General features: G+C 45.1%; 1 protein-coding gene across 7 annotated transcripts in view; it reads right to left on the bottom strand.

Annotated features, from left to right (window-relative positions):
* Positions 1–1,467: 1,467 nt before the first annotated feature.
* The window catches only part of HMBOX1 (homeobox containing 1), a 120,100-nt gene continuing 106,282 nt past the window's right edge, over positions 1,468–15,285 (bottom strand). For all 7 annotated transcript variants that reach the window (XM_059843126.1, XM_059843122.1, XM_059843121.1 and 4 more), the window contains one exon: positions 1,468–15,237. In XM_059843126.1, coding sequence (XP_059699109.1) covers positions 15,100–15,237 — 138 coding nt within the window. In that variant the 3' untranslated portion in view covers positions 1,468–15,099. The remainder of the gene's footprint in view (positions 15,238–15,285) is intronic.

Here is a 15,285-nt window from a genome sequence, read left to right on the forward strand (position 1 = left end):
ACAAATTAAAAAAAAGTTTTATTAAAACAAAACTGTACAAAAAAGCAGTTATACTACATTTTAATTACAGAACAGTCTACTGTCCAAAAGGCACTAATCCAGAATAGGAGATACAATGATACAGGACTCATTTGAACTATTTTAATCAATACAATAGAGCACTTGTTTCTCTGTCCATTCACATACAGAAACAAGGACTTTTGCTACAGTCATTACACATTGTTATAAATATGAGCCCTACGGAGAAAGGTGCAGTATCGCTCTCCCCCGGCCGCGGGTCAGCTCTGACAAAGACAGGGATTAAATTGAAAAAAAAAACCCAAAAGGACACAAGGGAAGAGGCTGATGGTTCATTTTCACAGCAGCTGCAGCCAGGGGAAGGTGTGATGGATATTGACCCTCACCTGCATTTGGGATGGTGGCCGGACCAGTTTCCCCCAGGGGCTGTGGTGGGACTGAAGGTGAACTTCCATCATCTCCTGCCCCAAGCCTCCCATCAGTTACTCCACTACATCCTGTTCTATCCAGTCTCCTTTGGCCCTTTGTTTCCTCTGTGATGGATAAATAACAATTCCCAAGCACAGCAGTTTCCTACACTGGAGCCATCAGCACCTTGCAGGTAAAGGCAGTGACTGGGGGAGGATTTGGAATGCTCTTCTCAACACTCAGTGCCTTCACTGCAAGGGCATCTGGCACAAACAGATGGACCCCTCTCCAAGCTGCTCCAACCTTCCCAAAGTGCCCCAAAGCCACCAGGGGTGCAGGGGTGGATGTTCCTGAGGGGGCACCGGGAGAGTCACAACCCATCACCTCCCCAGCCCTCCTTCCTGACAGCCAAGCCCCCAGGAGCAGCCAGCGTGGGGAACACGAGGTGCTTCCTCCATCCCCCGTGGAGTGTGACTGAGCTTCACCCCTAGAACCACCCCGGCACTTTCTTCTCCACAAGCAACTTCCCACCACGAGGATCTGCTCATCCTCCCTCCCAACCTACCCAATCCAATTTTTTTCCCCCAAAATGTCAGGCTGAGGAGCAGCAGCAGACCATGGAAACCTGTTTAGGGAACAACTGCGTGTGGAGTCAGCCAGAACATGAGTATTCAACTTCAGCACGGGGAGCTGGGAAATGAAACATCTCATCTTTCAGCTGAACAAGCAGCCCTAAAGATCAAGACCAGGGTGGATCTGAAGGGGATGACGGTGATGATGAGGATGATGAGGATGATGATGATGAGGGGCATCACCTGACTCGTTCCCTGTGGAGGAAGGAGGTCGGACACACGGCAGGAGAGGGATACTGCACCTTTGGAACAGTGTCATACACATAAGACAAAGACAGGCATCTGGATGTTAACAAAAATAAGTAACAAAGAAATATGATTAAACAAAATCTCTTCTCACATCATCCTATACTACATCCTCCTTCTGCTTAGCAGAAAATTGTACGTACACAAAAATACAAATACACAATTTTGTAGAACAGTCTGATTTTAATATATTTATATATATTTATATTTATATGAGTGGCAGGTTAGTTCATTATATAGAGCTTTTTGCACTTTTGGCTCATATGCAACAAGGCTTTATAAATTCAGCTTTAGCTTTCATTCAGGTTTTATAGCTTCTTGAACATTTGTTTTCACATTTAAAGCAGCATCCAATTTGCAAGAGGAGTTGGTGGTGGCTACAGCAAGGATCAGGTCAAGAGGTTATTTGGGGGCTGGGGGGGGGGAGGAGAATATACATTCCAGTGTGTGTGTGAGTGTGTGTGAGTGTGAGTGTGCACTAGTGCTCATGGAAAACTGACTGGAGGGTGAGCACACCACTCCAGGATCCCATGGTTACCTGTGAGGTAGGCAGGACACCTACAGCAGATGAGACACAGGGCCCAGCTGGGCAAACCAGCAGCTGGGTGGGAGAGGCTGACAGAGGAACGGACGGGGCAGGGATGGGACACGGCTTGTCTGGGGTGTCACTGATGTATCTGGGGACAGTGAAGTGACAGGAGGCAGCTGGAGCCATCCCAGCACAGCCCAGACAGGAGATGCACGGCGGGACAAGGTCGAGGCACGCAGAATTTGGATGTGAGACCCTCCCCGGCCTTCGCTGGGGCTCTGCTCTGTTTCTGTGTGGCTCTGAGGTTGTTCCACCGTGCCCTCACTCGTGGGCTTGCAGCACTCAACTACAGCATCCACCTGCTGTCACCAACATCCACTGCCAGTGACAATCACTTCTCAAGGAAAATCTCACTCCCCAAAGGCATCTCGGAGCAGGGCCAAGGTCTGTGTGTGCCACGGGCTCCACAAAAAAAGCAGATTTCCATCAGGAAATGTCCTGATTTCCATCAGGACCCCAGCAATGGATTCCCACAGGATCTACCTACTGCTTCTATCAACACCCATCCACGCCCCAGAGGCTGTTTCTCCCCCCTGCAGGGCTGCCCTCACAGCTCTCCTTGCCAACAATCCTTTCCCAGGCCTTCCCACCTCGGATGTTGTCAGAGTGAGAACAATTTGTTGCTAATGAAAAATAAAACATCTACACACGGATTGCTTTCATTTGGAACCATTAAGTGTTACTAAAACTCCTTCATAGTGTTCTGTTACCTCCTCTCACTGTGGTCAGAAGAAATCCTCCTTTAATGAAATATTTTGAACTATTACTGATACTTCTATTCTTTAAACCCACATAAAATTCTCACCTTTACAAAATTATAATCACCTGCCAATAGTCAGGGTTATTTGGACAAAATGTTTAGCAGGTGCCACTATGATAAACCTAAAAATAATTAAGAATATAGGAAGAAACTGCCTTTGGGATTCCAGAAGGGTTTTGGCTACCCCATCCCTGGAAATGTTCCAGGCCAGGCTGGAGGGGGCTTGGAGCAATCTGGGATAGTGGGAGGTGTCCCTGCCCATGGCTGGATGATTTTTAAGGTTCTTTCCAACCCAAAGCATTCTGTGATTCCAAAGGAGGTGATTAAAGAAGCACATCAGCTTCTTCCACCCAGACCTGCTTTTCCAAAGGTGGATGGTTATCACACAGAGCTCTTTCTATCTGCAATCCAAGAGGCAGTTTCCTACTGAATTCCATCCTCTTTGCCATCCACCCCAGATCAGAGATTGCAAACATTTGGCTGAGGAATGAGATCCCTCCCAAAAGAGTGAGAACCAAGGGGGGCAGCACGAGGAAGAACAGGGAGTTTTTCCAGCCAAATTCTGCTGGGCTCCAGACTCACTGGAGGGATGTGTGGAGGGATGCAGGGAGGGCTCTTTTCTTAAGAGGGAAATGAGGTCTAATCCTATTCCTCCAGCTCACTCTGGAGTCCTGTTCCTCACTTAGGCACTTTAAAAATTGACACTAAGAAAAAAAAAATCCTAAAATGAAAGAAGTACTGCAGGTATCTCCTGCTTCCCGGGCTTTGGGAGGATCAGGGAGACCAAGAGGAAGACAGCCAAGGAATGTGTCAGGAAAATGGTGCTCCCCACGGCCACAACCGACTCTGACTCGTCACCCTTCAGCAGCACTGCTGTGAAACTGAACTGAGTTTCAATCTGCTGTTCCTGGCTTTCCCCCAGGGCACAGCCTGTCACTGTGCCATCCCATGGGATCTGACTTCCAACGGGACACCGGGCTCTCCCGGCCTCAGCCAGCAGCACTGGGGGGAGAGGTGCTGCCCAGAACCATCCAGAACTCCAGCAGCAAAATCTCAGGGAGGCTTTGATGAGATTCAGACAGACATTCCTGGAGCCAACAGCAAGGAAAAAGGGATTTTGCTTTTGGGTTTTTAGTGGGTGATAGAATGGGGAATCTGTCCCTCCCGAAAGACCAAACAGGGCTCTGACCCCACAGCAACCAAAAACCAGCTTCAGGTCAGCACAGGGCCCAGGATGACACCCAAATTCACACAGAAGAAAAAAAAATAAAAAAGGAATGGAAAATTCAGTGGGTAACACTGGAAGATGGGAAGCTCAAAATCCAAACTCTGTTTTCACTGTAATTTTTCATTTGGAAAAGTGACTTCAAGATTTTCCAATGATTTTTCAAGCCTAAACCAACTTATGAATAATAATAATAATAATGATAATAAGCTACTCTGGGTGCAGTGAGGGATCCCTAACCCTGGAGAAATGAAGTGTCCAAGGGAAGCAGCAGACTCCTGGGAAAGCTGTGCAAATCCAGGCATCCTGTCCCAAACACCCACATTAAAAGCAGGCACCCAAAACAGGAAAATCCACTGTTCCAATTAAGGTTCCAACACACAGGACAAGCAAGGCAAAATAAATTGGAACAAAAAAAGGCCAGGCTGGATGCAGCTTGGAGCAACCTGGGACAGGGGAAGGTGTCCCTGGCCACGGCAGGGGGAGGAACTGGATGAGCTTTAAGGTCCTTTCAAACCCAAACCATTCCATGATTCTATGAAAAAAAACCACTTCCACCCTGTCCCTCTCCCATGGTCCAACCACCTGATTTCACACAGGGTTGTGCAAGTGAAGAACCTGCTGTAAACTGGCTGAATTTATGAGCTGACTTTTTTTTTTTTTTAAACCGGCCAAAGTAGATAAAATTGTTCTTATTTATTTCATATATACTTCAAGTAAGTAATGGATACAGCACCATCTAAAAGGCCAAAGGAAAGGGGAATGTCTCCCAGTAAACAAATCTTCCCAGTAAAAAAAAGAAGACAGACCAAGTAATAATAATAATAATAAAATTATACTTAAAAATTGCTAGTTCTGTGATTTCCTAATCATCCAAACTGCAAGGAGGGAAGGGAGAAGGGTCTGAGAGCTGGGAAACCCCAGAGTAGAAAGTCTGGAAGCTCCTGCCCTACACTGGATTGCTTTTTATAGGGTGGAAACAACATAAATCCCTTACTTGGAGGCTGCAAGGCCAACAGCTTCAGGTCAGAGCACTTCAGAAGAGGCAAACCAGGTAAAATGGGATTATTGGGATGTGAAGGAGCTTGCACAAAAGATAAAAGAAATTATTTCTATGAGAAGCACTGAAATCTGGGAAAATAATGTGCCAAATTCAGTACTGAGAATCAACTTCAGAGGGAAGCAAATGGCTCAGAGCAGTTGAGGAGGGTTGAGCTCAGACTCCACAGGAATTCCTTCCAGGAATGCAGGCTCCATGGAGGAAATAAGGAGATATTGGTTTAGCAAGAGGGCTTGTGCTGGCTGTGGGATTTTTTGAAGCCCTCTGCAAATGGTATTTGTGAAAATCAGCTGCTGAGGCACTGCAGCCCAAAGAAATGGTTGTAGCTGATCAAATTCTATTTATGCTGAATTTTTGGGGTAATGGTACAGGATTTTTACTGTATGGAACTGGAACTGGGGTTAGAGACGTAAGGCACAACGTGTTCTCTGATGGAAAGTTCTTGCTGCAGAGAACCCCTCCAGAACTCAAATCTCTATAAACTATTCAATATTCTGAACAAGTTCTAAAGGTAAAAGACACATTTTATCTCTTTGGAGTCATAGATTCACAATTAAGGCCAGAAGGGACCAGTGTGTCACCTACAAGGAGACCCTGAAGGTCGGGTGGCCTCCCACAATCCTGATGCAAATTCCCTATTTCCATCTACTTCATTCAAAAAAAAAAATAAAAAGAACAAACCCAACCCTAACTGAAAGTGTCTCTCTATTCTGCATCATTCTTTACAAATTTATCACATATATCCAATGGATTTATAAACATTCCCATATCCCAACAGCATTTATTTTCTCCAAGGCCCCAGAGAAAGAGGATTGAGACTTACAAAGCTCTACAGGAGAAAGATTTGTGTAAGTAAAGAGCTCTGAAGGAAGGAAGTGCTGAACTGAACTGTCTGAATTGTTCCTGTGTGCCAAGGTGGGAATGTTTGGTTAAACTGAGAGGGAACTCTGCAGGGAAACCTTCCAGCACCTTCTGGGGCATAAATGGACTCAGGAGAGCTGGAGAGGGACTGGGGACAAGGGAGGGAGGGACAGGGCACAGGGAATGGCTTCCCACTGCCAGAGGGCAGGGATGGGTGGGATATTGGGAAGGAATTCTGGGCTGTGAGGATGTGGCTGGGATGAAATTCCCAGAGAAGCTGTGGCTGCCCCTGGATCCCTGAAAGTGTCCGAGGACAAGTTGGACAGGGCTTGGAGCAGCCTGGGGCAGTGGGAGGTGTCCCTGCCCATGGCAGGGGGAAAATGGGATGGATTTAATGGCCCTTTCCATCCAAACCATTCCAGAATTCTCTGAACTACCTCTGTGAGAAAATGAACAAAGGCACAGCTCAAATTCCAGGGACAGCTCCCAAACCACTTCAGTTCTCTCACCAAGAAAGATCCCAAGGTGTTTCCCTTTTTCAGGGAGCAGTTCCAGATGCTGTGAAATACCCCTGGGTCCTTCCCAGCAACATCTTGAATTCCTTCACCATTCCAAACCCAAACTCATCCCACTCCATCCCACACCCTGGAGGTGGAGATGCTCCTGCTGCTGTTTTCACTCCATAATTTTACCAATTGTTTTCAAGCAGCTTGGATGGGTCAGGGCAAGCGTGTGGCAAGTTGGGCTTGAAAAGATTTGTCCACAATGCATAAAGGAAATGGGAACCTGGTCAGTGAGTTGATACTGGGAATTCCTGGCTCTGGTCAGCTCCTGAAGGGTGTTTTCCACCCTGCCCCTACAGCCCTGTCAAAGAGAGACAGCAGCAACTTCATCAGCAGGCAGACTTAAAAAAAATATCCAAAGTCAAATGTGCTTTGAGGAATGGAATAAATGCTTAATATTCTTAATGGAACATACTGGGTGAGAAATATTAATTAATAATTTACTTTCATTATCTCTTTGCCCTCCTTGAGCGATCTGACAGATAAACTGTGTAAGTAAAATGTATTTTTAAATCTCAAATGATGTCAAATATATCTCAGAAGGCTGAATCCAACCTCTTAATTAAAGAGGTGGGTTATTTAAGCTACATATGCCATCTTGCCATAACATGGAAGACTTTAATTAGTTAAGGAGAAGGGAGAGGAGGACGGGAAGCTGAATTGAGGCCAGTGACAGCAGCAAGTGAATATCTAAAAATACATTTTCTAAAACAGAAGTTGTTCCCATTGGTACTGTGAGTGCAGTGGTGGGAACTGTGCTCGAAGCACTGAAGTACCCACGGCCACAGGTCTGCTCTGAACTGGGATTCACATGGATTTCAGTGCAAAGAAGCTGAAAAGGAACTGGAAGATTTAAATAAAAGCCTAAGGAAGTCCCTAAATTCTCTCGAGGATTTTTTGGTGATAGGAAGCTGCTAGTTTTACTAAATTTGACTCAAGAGTCCCTCTAAGCATCTTTACATGCCAACAAAATGTGGAAACCTGTTTGTAAGTGGAGAACAGCACCATGGAAAAATCTGGTCAAGAAACTTAAGGGCAAAAATGGAGCACAGGCTCTGAAGTACTCAGGGGGCAACAGACACTCACAAAAACAGATTTAAAAGGCACAGAACACCCCATGGCAGATGCTTTTGGAGACTACAGCAACAGATTAAGGGAAAATGATGATATTTTGGGTCACCACCAGATATCCTGGGTGAATGGCAACGATGGTGTCCAGCAGCTCTCCTGTGGGGGGTATTTTGAGATTTTTTTTTAAGGAAAAAGGGAAATTAGCTCCCATCACTACACTGTGTTAGCTGAGAGAGCAGAGCTGGGGGAGAACATGGCAACAAGGGCTGATAAGGCTTCCAAAGAGGGAATGGGAATTTGGAATGGCACCCGAGAGCCAGGGACATTCCCTGCTCCAAGGAACCCTCCACCTGCAGAGAGGTGAAAACTCAGGATGAGTCCAGGGGAGTTCACGGCTCATCCTCTTCATCTCCTTAAATCCAAAATGAGCCAGAAGAGCTAAACCAGGCCCTGGGCAATCTGTCCCCAGGCTGTCACACAACCAAATGTCCTCTTTGTCTCCCAAACTCACTGGGAGTGACAGGCACGTGGAGCAGGGAACACAGAATCGGGAGGAGCAGCTTTGCATAGAAAACTGAGCTCGGTTCAGTCCCTGCTGTTTTAAGTCACCATTCACTGAGGTCATTATTTAAGTTTACAGAGGAGCTGTGTTCCAAGTGTCACTAATAACACCGGTATTAAAAGAGAATTAGGGGGCGGGAGATCTCCTGTTTTCAATCACAGAAAAGACAGAAATCCTTTTAATCACGGCCATGCCAATCCCCACAGTTCTAAAGCTGCTAATTACCCGTCAGGGACACCCAGCCATTGAAAAGAGCTGCCATCACTGTGACTGCCATACTCCCATGCATTTATCCTGCCCATCCCAATTACCCTGGCTGCAGCCTGAAAGGATTCAGCACAAGTGTGCTGGGTGTTTTGATCAGCAGAACACACCCGCTGCCATTGAGCAGAGAGGGAATAAATGGCAGAGGGAGGCTTCTGCCAAGGCAGCTGAGGGAGAGATGCTCTGCACATACAGAAACATCAAAGGCCCCTCACCAGCCCGCTCCAGCTCAATGGCTTCGGTTCATTCCTGCTTGAGCTCTTGACTGGAGCACTCCAGACCTCCCTGAAAGAATGGGAAAGAGCTCCACACTGCAGCCATCAAGCCCATCGGTTCTTTGGCTGCATCAGCCTGATTAAAAGGGACATTTAAAATGTTTTGTGAATTTTCCCCCTGCTTCAAATGGCAAATTCTTTTCTAGCTCCGTGGCAGTTGGGGCTGCTCCATCCCTGGAAGTGTCCAAGGCCAGGACGGACACTGGGGCTTGGAGCAACCTGGGATAGTGGAAGGTGTCCCTGTCAATGGCATGGGTGGGACTGGGTGCTCTTTAAAATCCCTTCCCACTCAACCCATTCCAAAATTCTCTGATATAAACTACAGAACAAACAATTCCAGGCTATTTTCAAGTGACAAAACCTAAGGCCAAGGATGGCAACAAACTCTTTAGTAAAAGAGTTTAAATTTTTCTCCCTCTGCCTCACTGCTGCCACTGAGATAAACTTCCATTGGTTTGATCTGATTTACGTTTGTTGGACAAAAACCAACATCAAATCACTGTCACCTTAGTGACAGACCTCAAAACACTCCACCACGCTCCTCTAGTTGTAACACATTTCTCACAAAGGAAAAAAAAAAAGATAATTTCAGTGTATTTTAAATTTGGATTTGTAGCTGCCATCTCTAGAATGCCTCTGGTTTTCACAAATGTGCAACGTCTTTAGTCAGACAGTTTAAACCCCGTAAATTTGACAGCAGCAAGAGAGGCTGAAATGAAGGGTTTAGGGCTGTACCAAATCCCTTTTGGCCAATAACTGATCCAATATCCTGAGTAAATATCCCAGCTGCTCAAAAGCCCAAAGGGGAATGTTTTAGGTTGAAATATCTCTGCAACTCTTCTCGGGAACTGCAAGGTATTTTTTTGGTCAGGCCATCAACCTTCCCTTCCAAGGAATCACAGTGAAAACTCCACAAAACTCCATTAAAGTAGCTGTGCTCAGGATCCAACCCCTGACTGCTGCTACAAACACACAAAATCCATGTAAGGAACACATATTAAGGTCACTGACATGTAACACGATTTTAAGACCAATCCTGCCAACAAAGATTCCTGCCAAATGCCAAAAGCTGCACCAAACCAAAGATTATTGCCTATAAGCTTAAGACTTTGATCAAAATCGTATTATCAAGTTAAATAACTTCAAAGAGTGCAGGAGCTACTTGAGTGAGAAAACTCAGATCAAATAAGAGCAAAGTTTTGACAAAACCCCCCAGAATTTGCTGGTAATCACACAGTGAGTTTGAAAGAAGCTGATGAGCACTGGGAAGTGGGGGATGCACCATGATGGAGCTGGAGTGGGAGGAGGAACATTACTATAAATATTACTTCAAATGAGTAGGGATAAATTAAAAAGAGTAGGGGAGGGGTTGGAAACCACCCCCAGCTGAACACTCACAGCTCAGGATTATGGGCAAAGCCTCACAGTGCATGTAGTAATTTGCAAAGGAAAATGTGACTCCAGCTTGGGATTCTAGTTAGGATCACTCACAGGGAACCAACATCCTGCATCAAGGCAGCAATTCTGAGTTTGGAAAATTCTTATACCAATTTTAGTGGGTTTATCTGAATGAAAAATAAAACCTATTTCAACTACCACACCGCTTTTCCTAGAAGTGGCCAACAGCATAAGGAAAGTGAGCATAATCTGACTTTTTCCCAATCAATTTTCAGCTCCTAATAATCATCAATTTGTGATTTACTGACCCAAAATTTCTGGTTTACCACAGCAGTCACCAGTGGTCTTGAGTTAATCCCAATTTTTACTGAAATAGGTTCAGCTATGTGGAGTTTCTCACTTGCACTCACAGCAGCAAGACAAAGATTAATCTTCACAAATGAAGGCAAAAACTGATCTACAAATCACAAATGTTACAAAAACATGAAAAACTTACCAGTCTGATGTTAGGCAATGAAACAAACAGAATAAGTCAAATATCCCTGAAGAACTGTGTAAACAGAGCAAATAATTAATGAAATCTCTAACTTATGGCTTGATTGGAGCCTGGAGCCAGACCCTGCAAATAAAGCTCCCCTCTCTTAGTAAACTAGAAAAGGTAATTTTTATGAACAGTAAAACAGAAAAAAAACCCCAACAAATTAACAGAATTTCTTTGAACAAGTCAACAAGTACAAATCAGAACTGGGGAACACCTCAGCCTGAGCAGGTCTGCACAGAATCTGAAAATAATTTAGGTCAGAAGAGACCTCTGGAGGTCTCTAATCCAACCCTGTCCAGTTGAATTTTGAGTATCCCCAAGGATAGGAATTTCACTGACTTTCTGGGCCATTTCTACCACTGAGCATGAAAATACTTCTATTTATATTCATCTGGGATTTTCCTACATGCAACTTCAGCCCTCTGCCACTCAGGGTTTTGCTGGGCACCTCTGAGAAGAGCCTGGCTCTGTCTTCTCTGGAATCAAAGAATATCCTGAGTTGGAAGGGACCCACAAGGATCATCAAAGTCCAACTCCTGATCCTCCACTGGACCCCCAAGTCAAAACTAATTAATTAAGACAGTTAAAACCCAAAATCTGGGATGTCCCCAGAGCCAGCCTGGACAATCCCAGCTTCTGCAACCTCCCAGTATGTGACATGTGCTCCAACCCTCCCGTCTTCCCCCTCCTGCCCATGCAATGGCCCCACAAATGATGGACTGAGGGGTCCAAACCCTTTCCATGACCTCCTGAAGGCTCTTAATGAGATTCCTCAATTGCTGCAAGGGTGCACTGCAGACTCACATCCAGCACAGGATTTCACTATAACCACATGTGTGTCTGCAGAGTATTCAACAGAAAACAAATTTCTGCTGATTTTTATCAACTCATAAGGCTTTTGCAAATGTTTGGGATCTCATACTTCAGGAAAAAGGGTGGGGGAACTAAAAAAATACCCAACACCAAAACAATCCAGAAAAGAAGTGGAGGTAGAAATTGTTTTTTTTTAAGAAGACGGTCAGAGACAACAACTCAAGTATGAGGGACAAAATATCAGCTAGAACTCACTCTACGAAGGTAAAAGGAATCTGTGACCATCACAGATGAGGAGCTTCTAAAATAACTTCTTCTCTGTTCACAGAACAAAAAGGTAGCTCAGATCTGCCACCGGAGCCACTTCAAGGGAACCCCCAGGGAACAAACTGCAGTGACTCCAGCCTGGCTACAGCAAACTGCCACTCCACTGCAGTGCTACCAAAATGAGGCTTCATTTCCAAGGCAGCCCACAGACAGAAAGACAAAGACAACTCCCATATCGTGGAAAAGACCCCAAAAGAGAGAATTCCAGGATTCCTGAATTCTAGGACACACCCTCCACCAATTCTTTCGCTTACTCCAGATCACATCCGCTCGCCTCGGTACCATCACATCAGCACCTGTCCCATCCCAGATAATTCACCTCAAACCAAAAAGGGACTGACCAGCTGCAAATGGCTCCTTATGAACTTCCAGAATGAAGGGAACAACCTGCCAGGAGCACCCTGGGGACAGCTGAGGTGCCACTCGTTCCTTGTAGCTCCCGATGCCCAAAGAGAAGCCAGAACAGACACACCCCAAACACTGACCCCACGGAACCAAGGGGCTGAGTCCCCAGATATTTGATATTTTCTCTGGTAAGATGACAATGTGGAAAGGTAGAAAACTGGGTATTTACAGCCCAGGAAGATCTGCCAATCTCCAGTTGCTCACAAGGGGTTTTTTACCTGTTTAACCTTCAGAGAAGATACTGTGTGGGATGTCAGCAGCTTCCTGACAGTGACAAAGAGAATTAAGACCAGATTATTCTACATTAGATGGTACAGACACACAATTTCAGTGGTGCTACTTTGATCCTGCATCACATGAACCTATAATCAGGATACAGAAGTTCTAATACTATTTTTATTCTTCCCTATCGCTTTAAAAAGGCAAAGCCTCAAACAATGCCTTTTTTTTTTACAGATACTACAGTAAGCAATAAGCAATATTTCTTTTAAAATTGCAGCTGTCCAACAGTTTGAGTCTGTTCTTTTTAAAATGAAACAGCCAGAACAAATGGTGATGGCAAGCCCAACGTAAAGAGGTCATCGATTATTAAAATCTCCTTACTATAAATCGTGGATGTTGCTTGTCAGCTCAGTGTGTGACTGTGGAATGAGTAAGTAGGTAAAATTCCACTAAGGCTCGAGTTTGCTCGATCATTCTGCTGTGCAAAAATAGAAATAAAAGCTCTCCCCATCCCTTCACTCCTAAGTACCAAAACATTCATACAGGCAGTAAGAAAATAACTGCAGTGGTGCAATGGTCACTGATCCAAGTCCTGCCTTTCCTGAGTCCGCCCTGACGCTTCTCATGAATTTGCCTACTCAAGAAATGCAATAAAAAGGGAAAAAAAGATGGCTTCATTCTGCTCCAGTGATCTGTATCTCAGGAAAGCACATAAATTTTCCAATGAAATCCAGAAGTGGAAGTCGAGGCCAAGCCCTACCTATAGATCTTCCAAGGGACAGAGAGGTGGCACGGCGGTGCCCTCTGAGAGCACAGGATCTCCTTGGCACGTGGGGGAGCAGTTTGCTCCACATGGACAGAGGAAAAGCTGAGCTGGAGGGCTCAGCCTGGCTCAAAACCTGCTGAGGAGCCACGCTGGAGCCATCACGAAGCTCTCTGAGGGTTAAGAGGGAGGAAGGGATGAGAACAAGGCGAGTAACAGGAATTTCCCTTTGCTCCACCTCGAAAGTGGAGGGGAGCAAAGGGAAACCCATCCTCGAGCTGTTTTCCCCTCTTTAGGCTATCCCTGCACGAACTGGGAAGAGAAAGCGGAATGTGGAGGAAATGCTATGCAAACTTTTCTGCATGTGTCTCTAGGCAAAAAATTTCCGTAGGTTTTTAATTTGTTCTCTGTTAATGTAACACAGCCCTGCCCGTCTCTAACGCTTCTCGTGCTGTTTCCATCAAAACGTTTCCTCTTACCGGCAGCAACATATCATTTTATCAGGATGCCAGGAGATCATTTCCACACAATGCTAGCAGATGTAATTTTCTTAGATGCACACACAGTTCATCATTTAGATACTAGATGACAAGGTGATCGCAGGGTGACTCTGTAATGCAAGTTTGCTGTTTGGTATTTGGAATTCTCAAATGATAAAAAAAAGACTTATCAAATATAAATATCTTTAAGAAAAAAGTAACAAAAGTGCTACATATGATCAAGGAAAACAATTCCATTAGTTCCTGCTACTTAGAGTAGGTTTGCTTTACAAATATTACCACATCCATTATCAGTATGGCTTCCAATTATTAATTAAATTGCTCGTAGCAGTATAGCTTTCTCACACCTTAACAAAGACAGAGTAAAGAGAACACAAAACATTCACACCCCATTTCTCAGGTAAGAGATCCTCCTGCCTTCCAACAAACAAAAAAAGTTCATATTTAGGAGAATATTTATGCTCTGATGGTTATCTAGCAAAGGTCAGGTGTCGAATTCTCCAGTAACCTTTCAGGCTAGTCAGGACGTAGGCATTACTTACACAGACGTGTAAAAATCCACTCACCCATTCTAGGACCTTAACAACCTTCCTGGAAAACATTGCTTTCGAAAGTGGCAAAGTGAAGAGGGGAGCAGAGTGGGGACAGAAAAGGTGAGAGAGGAGGAATTAAAGGTGAAATTGTTAATGACAGATGGCTAAGAGTCTAGACCTCTTCTGAGCAGGCACTGCCAGCCATGCCAAGAACGAGCAGTGGTTCTGAGAAGTGGACTGTTGTCCATTAGACATTCAGCTCATTTTTCATTTGATCCCAGGCTGGGCTTCACCCATGGTCGCAGAGGCAGAAGGCAGCACTTCTCCACTAAGCCACGCAGCTTGTGAGAGCAGAGGATGTCTGTGCTGAATATGTGAGCATCAGCTGAAATGTGGGAATGTGTTTCCAATGGACATTCTCGGCACAGCACCCGAAAGTAAACGGAGTCACTGTATGACCAGTGAGGCACGGCTTATTGCAGCTGGAAATCATTTATTCCCATGCTGGAGTGGGGTTTCTAAGTGTTCTTTTTACTCTCTGTTGATACTCCCAGTCTGGTGTCCATCAACCCTGTGCCACTACCTCAGCTTGCATCCTTTCAGTCTCAGGGCAGGGAAAGCGTACGGACTATCGGTTTCAACACCATCTCTAAGGTTATCCAAGATTTTAAGTGTAGCCTAAGACTTGTAATTGAGGGCTGTCTAAAATACCTGGAAGCACTTTGAATGCTAAGACAGAGCAGCAAGATTTTTTTTTTTTTCCTTTTTTTTTCCTTTTTTTTTTTTTTTTTTTTTTTAATTTTACCTTTCTAGCCACTGGGGGCCGGGAGAGGGAGGTTGGTTGGTTGATTGATTATTTATTGGGAATTAATACTGAGAGAGTATATGCAAAGGCTGAGGGCACCATGCCATCTTCACAGAACAAGACCCTAACAGCTAACTGACGTACAAGAAACTGCAAAGTTATACTGTAAGAACACATATTAAGGACCGAGGAAAGTCTGCTAAGGTGCTACGTCTAAAACTAAGTTACTTCTTGCTTTGACCCTCCCCTCTCTTGGCATCAGTCGTCGTCCAGAGCCTCTGTCTTGATCTCGTTGGCTCCTTGCCGGGCCAGTGCCAGGATGGTGTGGTTGACTGCTGCCATCTCCACTGCTAAGGAAATGGGGTCTTGGTGGTCACTATGGCTAGTGCTGTCATCCTGGGAACCATGTGGGAAGGAGCAGAGAGAAGCAGGGTTATTATTCCA

This window comes from Haemorhous mexicanus, chromosome 3 (assembly GCF_027477595.1).
Source record: "Haemorhous mexicanus isolate bHaeMex1 chromosome 3, bHaeMex1.pri, whole genome shotgun sequence".
NCBI classification, from domain to species: domain Eukaryota; kingdom Metazoa; phylum Chordata; class Aves; order Passeriformes; family Fringillidae; genus Haemorhous; species Haemorhous mexicanus.